This window comes from Prinia subflava, chromosome 5 (assembly GCF_021018805.1).
Source record: "Prinia subflava isolate CZ2003 ecotype Zambia chromosome 5, Cam_Psub_1.2, whole genome shotgun sequence".
NCBI lineage: Eukaryota > Metazoa > Chordata > Aves > Passeriformes > Cisticolidae > Prinia > Prinia subflava.
In genome coordinates this window covers 47,407,927-47,416,898 of record NC_086251.1, presented here as the reverse complement: position 1 = coordinate 47,416,898, position 8,972 = coordinate 47,407,927, and the positions used below count along the sequence as shown (strand labels likewise).

At 40.0% G+C, this 8,972-nt stretch overlaps 1 protein-coding gene across 2 annotated transcripts in view; it reads left to right on the top strand.

Moving 5' to 3' along the window:
• Nucleotides 1–683: 683 nt before the first annotated feature.
• PPP4R3A (protein phosphatase 4 regulatory subunit 3A) overlaps nt 684–8,972 on the top strand; it is a 41,178-nt gene continuing 32,889 nt past the window's right edge. For both annotated transcript variants that reach the window (XM_063399226.1, XM_063399228.1), the window contains exons 1-2: nt 684–832; nt 8,055–8,110. In XM_063399226.1, the coding sequence (XP_063255296.1) occupies nt 691–832; nt 8,055–8,110 (198 nt within the window). In that variant the 5' untranslated portion in view covers nt 684–690. The remainder of the gene's footprint in view (nt 833–8,054; nt 8,111–8,972) is intronic.

Sequence of the window (8,972 nt, the reverse complement as noted above, 5' to 3'; positions counted from 1 at the left end):
CCCGTCCCGGGACGGGCAGTGTCCGCAGGCCCCGGGCAGCCCGGGCGGGAAGGAGGGCGGCTCCTTGGAGCCCCGCGCTGACGGACGGCGAGCGAGGGGCTTCGGGCCTGGGCAGCTGCTGCACAATAGAGCCGGGCTACAGGCCAGGGCGAGCAGCCCCTCTCCCGCCTGCCTCCCTTCCTCTGATTCCCTCCGGCCCTCACCAGCCTCCCCCCTGTTTTCCTCGGCAGGGCTCCGGCTTCCAGGAACGCCTGCTCCTGTCACGCTGGGCCGGCTGCAGTCCGCCGCTGCTTCCACGACCGTGGATCCCCTTCTCCTCCGGGATCCCTTCTTCACCGCCTCTCCTGCCTGCCCTTCGCCCTGCAAAGAGCCTCGCTCCTCTCCGCGGCTCCCTTTGCGTAGGCTTACTTGCCTTTTGTGCAGCGTCTGACTGTGCCTGAAGGAGCAGCTCCCCTTTTCACATCTTCACCTCTTGTTTCCCCCTCCTCCCCAATCCTGTGTTACCCTCGATAATGAGGATCCCGTTGGGGCACTGAAGAGGAGTGAGAAGAGCTTGCTCGGCGTGCCCGTGTGGGGCTGCTCCCTTCTTTCCCGCTCCCCTTCCCTCAGGGGGGCCTGGCCCCCGCGCAGCCTTCTGCTCCCCCAGCGGTTGCGAGCCAGAGTGGTGGCGGCGGTGTGGCAGGCGGCAGGATGACGGACACCCGGCGCAGGGTGAAGGTGTACACGCTAAATGAGGACCGCCAGTGGGATGATCGAGGCACGGGACATGTGTCCTCTTGCTACGTGGAGAGGCTCAAGGGCATGTCCCTGCTAGTCAGGGCAGAGAGTGATGGTAAGTGTGTACGGCTGAAGGTACAGTCTTGCCTCGTTCTACCCAGAAAAGGAACTGGGTGTAGCTTTATGTCTGTTACCTTAATGTTTTGCTGCATAATTCAAATGGTATTCCTAAAAGCAAGTAGGCACTAACCAGGGTTCAGTTGTGCTAGGCCAAGTGAAAGAAACAGAAGATTGCCATCAAGTGCAAGCATAGTAGGCACTTACTGAATACACAGTGTTGCATGCAAAATGCGTTCGGGTCTCGTAAATCTTGCGTGGGTCTGAATATTTACTTATCTGGTTTCCAGACTGATCACTGGAGGTTTCTGGAAGCGATCACCTCATCAAAATTATGAAAAACTTAGATTTTGGTTTTAGTATTTGTTTTTAGAAGATCGTTGGATGGCTAACACCTTTCAGTTTCCACCTGCCCTTTTCTTTAGTAGCTTTTAGAATTATGTAAGACATTCTAACAGTTATCAACGGTTTTCAAAGTACGGTTATGGTAATAAAGACAATATAAAGGACAGAACAGCATTTTCAGAGATGCCTTTTTTTTTTTTTTAATGGAATGACACTTCTCAGTCCTTCGACAGTTCTAGGTCTTCCTGAAAATGAATTTAGAATGATGGATTATCAACTTTTTTCACGTTTTCTAGCAACATGTCAGTAGTATATATTAAGTAGTAATATCTAGCCTTGTAGCTACATGTTTGACTGTTGGTTGAGTTCATGACTGCTGTGATCAGAGATTTTAAAATGTGTACTTCACAGTATCAAGCGTGTACCATTTTACTTCTAAAGTTTGTCAGTGCATGACTTATTACTTCATTAGATGTATAGCTACTGTATTTAGTGACTTGTAGATCTAGTTGTAGCTCGTGACTATCAACAGACCTTGTAATTTTATTTATTAACCTTTTTTATTGTAGGAAGTAGGATGAGAAGCAACTTGAGAATCATTAATCCTTACTTTTTGAGAAAGTTCTGATAAACTGTACAGTATGTAATCTTTACAGCAAAGATCATAAACTGATATGGAGGAATTGGACATCTAAGCAGGATTTTGGTAATTGAGCTTCTGATAAGTCACCAGAGAGATCTTGTAGTTTCTTGATTATACTTTAAAATAAAAACTGACACCTGATTTTTATTCATTTTACAGTGAGGAAGATGCATTTAAACCTTGAGCAGCTTCACAGTGCAAGAGAGAACATTCAAAATGGAAATAAGTTTAGTTTAATTCCAACATGAGGAGGGAATTAAAAAGATCACTAATTTTTTAGGCTAATTTTTACAGTGTGTTTTGTCATAGATACTGTCCTGGCTGCCTTCATGGCTGTTGTGGTCATTTTCAAAAACTGTTATGTCTCCTATACATGAAAAAATTTCTGGTTATTTGTTTGTGGTTGATTGCTTGGGTTTTGTTTAGTTTTTAAAATTCTTTTTAGAAAAGAAATCAAAATAACTGCAGTTCCTAACCTGCTTGTGAAGAAAAAGCTCATCCAAACTAAAATGGTTTATTAACTTTCAGTGGGATGTGTGTGCCTCAGACTCATTAGAACCCGAGCTGGACTGTTGTTGCCAGCTCACTTGTAAATGAACATCTCTAAGAAGGAAGATACAAATTGATATAAAAGCTAAAATTAGGTCAATGTTTTATCTTGCATAGCTAATATACTCTAATCAAAGCAGAACAGTCTCAAACTTACTAATTGCACCTAATACACAGATGTTTATTTGGTAGCAGTCACTTCAGACCTCTCTCAAACTGCATACTTTGTACTTCAAAGTATTAAATAATACACAGAGTTAAAGTTCTTAATATAGTAGGTAGTATCAGTCCTGGGTAAATCTGCACTCTATTAATAGGCTAGTTTTTCTAACTTGCTTGTGTAAACACCTCATAAAATTTGATTTATATTTTGTTTACTCCCAGTGTCTGTTGTTTGTGGGCTGATTTTGAAGGCAAATAATTTTACATGTAAGCAAATGATTTGGAAAAAGGTAATGCCATACCTGTGTTTTATATGCTGTGCAATTTGTTTCCTTGCATGCTTTTTTAACTAAATGAAATAGCTGACTGTGATTTTTAACTTTTTCCCAGTTAACAAGGAGATACAAGTAGTAGGAACCGACCTGTACACCATTTGCCTCCATGTTTCCATTGCATTCTTGTATTGTCTTTCTTTGTCAGCTCCTCCTCTTTGCACAATGAAACTTCTTCCTTCCTGCATTTCTAAAGCAGCTTTTCCTAGACTTTGAGCTGAGATTCATCCTGTGCACACTGGCATGTTCTTACTGCCTTACTCCAGGAAGCTGCCAGAAAACCTCGGGATGTGCCTGAAGGTGAAGGCTCCATTTCCTGACTAGGGGAGGTCCTGGGGATGAGAGCAGTAGTTCCTTCTGTGTGTGAGAAATTCCCACTCCTGTTAAAGGGCCGGTTTGGCTGTGCACAGATCAGCAGCAGAGTTACCAGTGGTTTCTTTGGCTGATCGTGTGGGCTAGCACAGGGTTCAGTCTTTGGATTTTGCAGCGTGACTTGGTGTAGTAGGCTGCTTCACGAGTGCTTGAGGTTTTATAGCACGGTCAGGGTTTCAGATAAGAGAAGCACACTCAGTATGTCACGTCCAACGTAATCTGTCATTTGGAATTGGAGGAATAACTGAGTAAAGGGGGTTTTATCTGTAGGAGTGTTTTTTTAACTTGTGCTGGTGTTTAACAGACAATAAAAGACAATAATTTATAGTGGATGAGTGAGTTGTGTTGCCAGGCACTAAACCGTTAAGTCATTGCAGACAATTTGGAATAATCAATTTTAGAACAGAAATACCATAAACTGCTTTCATATCAGGTATATTATCTTTTGAAACATGAAATTGTAATTTTTTACACTTTAAAAGCTATTCACTTTTTATTTAAAATCCTGAAAAGTTTCTCTGTGTGATTCCTAGTTGCAGTGTATTCTACTTGAACTGCAGCAGAGCAAGAGTGAAATACTTTCTTACAAATTATCACTGACCACGTGAATTTCTGTGTGTAATCAGAAGCCTTTGATTTCTTACCCATTTCTGATACGTTATTTTAGACTACTGTGGCCTACCTTATTCTTAAAATGTCTTTCTGCTTCTTGGGGTTTAATGCATGGTTTCAGATCACCTTCTTTTTGTTCTGAGCCCAGATGACTGAAGTGACCTCTAAAGTGAACGTTTCTGTTAAATTAATTTGTGTTAATTTAAAAGCTTGAACCTTTAATTAAAACTTACTGGTGCTATATCTCAACTTTTTGACAAGTGTAGATTAACCCCTCTATTGCAGGCCATATTCATGAGGTCTCTTTTAGGAACTCTGATAATTTTCATTCAGAAGTTGTAGTTTGCTGCTTCTGAAGTCTGTATGTTGATAACTTCTGCCACAGGGCAAGCCCCTGTCCTTGCTGTTGCTGTAGTGCAGGTATCGGTAAACCTGTACAACGAGCGGGCTTAGACAAAACGTGGCTTAAGGTTTTTTGACCTTGTTCGAACTCAAGGGCCTGATTTTATTGGTGTGTTCAGGCAAGCAACACAGTATTTATCTTAGATGAAAATGAAAAAAAGCATGGGGGAAGATGACTTGGGGGTTTTTTTTGTTTCTTTTCTCCTGGTTCTCCTTTGCTTAATATTTGGGGTTGACCCTCCAGAAGTGTCTTGGACTCAGGAATATTCTCTTGGAATTGTAGAACACGTTCTTGGGCCTCAGTTTGAGCTGTTTCTTGAGTTTCTGAGAGTTAGTTTCTCTGATTCAGTTGTAGCAGAACTGATTGCAGAACTTAAACCTCTGTGTGCATCTTGTAAGAAACAGCTCTTGAATTGAAACTTTCATTTAAATGTAAACATGTTTATACTGGTGAGGGGTAATGAGCAGCACTTTTTTTTCTGCTTTCGAGGAAGTCTCCATGTTTGGTGGGAGAGCAGCAGTGTTGCAGATTAACTGGTCTCTTCCATATGCATATTTGTAAACAAAGCTGCAAATTTGCTGTTTAAGACTGTTGAATTGGGATATTTGATGTCTCTAAATAGAATTGAAAGTAGCATCGAGTATCTGTATGCAATCTATTTTGAGCAAGTCTTTCCCTATATACACATTCCTTCTGCAGCACAGAGTGGTGTTTCCTACTAACAAACCCCCCAGCTGTGCTGTATTGCATTACAGTAGCAAGTAACAGAATTCTGCAAGTCAGGGGTCTTTTTTTGTAGAAAAACCCCTATTTTTGGCTCCAGTGATTTGCAGTTACCTTTGCAAATCCATTCAAGGCTGTAATTTAAAAAATAACTAGATCTGCATAATTTTGGAGCATTTACTAAAAATACAGCTTGCATTAAGGTGAGTTTTCAGGTCTTACCTAAGTTTGAATAGAATCATTGGGTAAGTGAAGATAAAATTTTGTTGGTGTATTTTTATGAAGTAGGCGTGTATTTTTATGAAGTGTATTTTTATGAAGTAGACTGGATAGTCTTCACATTTTCTAGAATAGTACCAATGGAAAAATATCTACATAGAAAGTAATGCTTATGACAGAAGCATCTCAGCAAGTGATAATGACTTTGAATGCAAGTTTATTGCAGTGTGTTATACTTCTGTAACCTTTGTTGTAAAGAATATATCTGTGTTTCAGACATCTGTTACTGCTGCCTGTTTTCCACATGCAAGTAACAGAGACTTAACATTGCCTCATACCAGGAAGGGGGCCTGATCCTGTAAAAATTAGTGTATGAAATAAACTCACTGAACTAACTAGTAGGTTAGTCACTGATCTTTGACTTGTTGAACCGTTTTTGGGGAAATTGTTGCACAAATGGAGCATCGTATTCTCCAGAAGGATGGATTTGGAGCAGTTATTTACCCTTCAGTATGTTTCTGTCTCCAGATCAATATTTTTCTAGTTATTGTCCAAAGTGGTGAGGAATAAGTTGAATCGTGGTAATGAGAAGCAATTCAAGCCTCAAAAAGCTTGATTTGTCTTTCCTGCAAGTATCAGGTTTAATAGAGAAGAAATGCACTTTTTTGATAAGTCTAATAAAGAAGTAATTTTCTATTGTCTGCTTCTAGCTTGGGAGATGAAGTGTCTCCATTCAATTGTTTTCAATTTTTTAAAATAGTATTTCGTCAAACATGGCATTCAAGTTATGTATGATGTTCTTCTAATTCTGGGATTTACATGTCTGTAGGTCTGTGTTCAGCCATTAAAATGTTGAAATTATCAATTACTTTTGATTCTTAGAGGATTCTAGGTGATGCTTGCTGGTATTAAATTTTTCTAGATAGTAAGGACTTTCTAGAAGTTTGTCAGTGAGTTTAATAGCACAAATAATATTCTAAAACTTCATACAATAGAAGCTGGGACTTTGAAAGCACGCCTGACTCTGTGTATCTGATCATTGTAATGGAAGAGGAAATGCTGGGTTTGGATGATCATTATGCAAACCCAAAATTCAAAGCTCAAGACTATGGCCAAAGTATGAGCAATGTATTGGATTTGTCTGTAAACCTCATTTTAGACGTTTTTCTTCTCTGTCCCGCTCTATGGTTTGTGATTATTTTTTTCTTTAGCTATGCAGTCACACTTAAGCAAATAAGCTGCTTTGGTAACAGAGCTGGTGCGTGTCAGAAAACTGGAAAAACTCAAAAAACCCTGAATAGTGTATTTGGGCTTGAGGCAAGAGAGCTTTTTCTGTGTGTCTTGTTTTCCCTTGAGGGGTATTTATTTCAGTTTTGTAGTTGAATTGTATCTGAGTTTGTAAACAGCTTTTACTCCAAGAGCAGTTGAGACAGGGTGATAGCTTCTCAAGCTAACTTCATTAGTGAAGGCTGCCTCTGGTAGAACAACAGACTTAGAAATTAGGAAAAAGCAGACTTCACAGGTACATTAATTTGAAAAAATACTTAATTGTATCTGATGATCGCATATGTAGTAAGCTAGTGGATATAAAAATTGTTGATGAAGCTTCTGAATTCATCAAGTAGTAACCTTTCTTGTCAGACAATGGAATGTTCTGATATTTGTGTAATTTTTTAATGATATATCACTCCTAGAGCAAGTGAGGTTCTGTGATCTGGTTCTTCAGTCTCTTCCCTCGTATCCCCCAAGCTGATGTCTTCATCAGTGTCAGACAGAGGGATGGAGTGCACCTCAGCAGTTCTGCAGGGGCACCGAGCTTCAGTGGTTGGTGGCATTGCTAAGGACAGGATACCATATCTACAGGGACCTGCACAAAGTGCAGAGTGGACCCTTGGGACCTCCTGAGGGGCAGGGTGCTGCAGCTGGGTCAGGGCAGTATCAGCCCCCGGTGTCAGTGCAGGCATGGGGATGAGCAGATGCAGAGCAGCCCAGGTTTTAGTAATACATTTGCCTTAGAACTACAGTGATGAAACTGAGAAGTTAATACTTTTCTTAAATCCTAAATGTAACCAGGTAAGTAAGTGGAGAAATGCCACTTTAAAGGGGTGCTTGCAGCCTTATGTTGTAATTATGATTGACAGTGAAAGTTAATTTATCAGTATTTCTTCGTGTAAGCTGAGAGAAGCTCTGCAGATATGTAAATTTAAGTCATGCACTGCCATTAGTGCAGCTGAGTAGCAAAATGGATGAGGGAAGTGGTTGGTTCAAGAATAAAATCAATTTTAAAAGTTGTTTTTGCATAGATCAACACATTAGATTGTTTAAGTTAAGACACAAGAATGCTAACAGGCAAAAGGAAGGGAAAGAAGACACAGACATGAGAATGGAATTGCTGTTCTGTGTCTTACATCAGTAAAACCTCTTGTGAAACCATTGCTCCTGAGTTTGTGTGAAGTTTTCTGGTATTAGTCACAATGGTTACTGCTCTAAGCTTTAGTTTCTAGATATGCTTCCCAGGAAAATAGGTATTTTAGCTAACCTTTTAGAACAAACACCACATGATTAGAATTTCCATGCAGAACAACCATAGGTAATCTCCAGAATGCAATTTGCTGACTTGCAAACTTTATCATGCCTGAAAAATTTTCTGTGGAAAAATCATTACTCAGAAGGGTTTAAAATTCAGTCTTCAGAGCATTTTGTACTGTGGGAGCCATATCTCTGAGGGACAAATGAAATACAAAGCTCAAGGGTAGGGCTTAAGAGACTTATTGTTGCTTAAGGAAAGAGTCATCAGAAAATTCATGTGGAGATTAAAATTTTAGCACACATATAAATAAGTGGAACTTTTTTTTTCTAGGCTCTCTTCTTTTGGAGTCCAAAATTAATCCGAACACTGCGTACCAGAAGCAACAGGTAAATATACTTTTCTTTTCCTCATGTTTAAAGGCAGGGTCTTTAACAGTAAACAACCAATAGTGTAGCAAAACAGTAAATTTTTTGTGCCTCTATTGCAAATTATATTTTATGTTCTTGTGCCAAAAATAGGCGAAGTAGTTTGCACCATTTTTGTGCATTACATGATTATGTGTTATTTCTCTGCACTTTTGGTGAAGTTATACAGATAAATTGCACTTTGTTTCCACCAGAAATTGCTTTGGAAGAGACAGTCAAAACACAGTTGGGAAAATCACAAAAAAGCTGAGGTTTCTGAGGGTTTACAGTATCTGAAATATAGTATCATCTGGCTTCTTTATATTTCGGATGCTGTAACTTAAAATGTATTTTTATTCAAGGAAAGACTAGAAGGCATTAAAGCTATTTACATGATAACCTTTGTTTGTCTTTTACTCGGAAGGTGGATATGGGTTATTACTGCTCCAAAGCATTGTGTCCATAAAAGCAGCTGCTCACTTTCAGTTTGCACATTGCTTCAGTTATTTAAGCCATACATTGTGAGCCCCTAAAGAATGATCCTGAGATGGGTGAGAAGTGAACTGAGTAGGTTTTGTACTTTATTTGCTGTGCTTGTTTCATGGATTCTGGGAATTGCCCTTACAAGTTTGAAATGCTGAACCAGATTGTATTTTGTTGCGTGTTCAGTAAGCTCAGACTTGTTAAAATCTTGTCTATCACCGTGGAGGCCTAACCAGGAAAACAGGCTGGGGACACAGATCTGGGTGCAACAACAGCAGCAGGGCAGAAGACGCGGTTTATTTACAAAAACCTACTTTTATACTTTTACTGTGAGGCCTGTGGATTGGAGGAAGGAATTCCC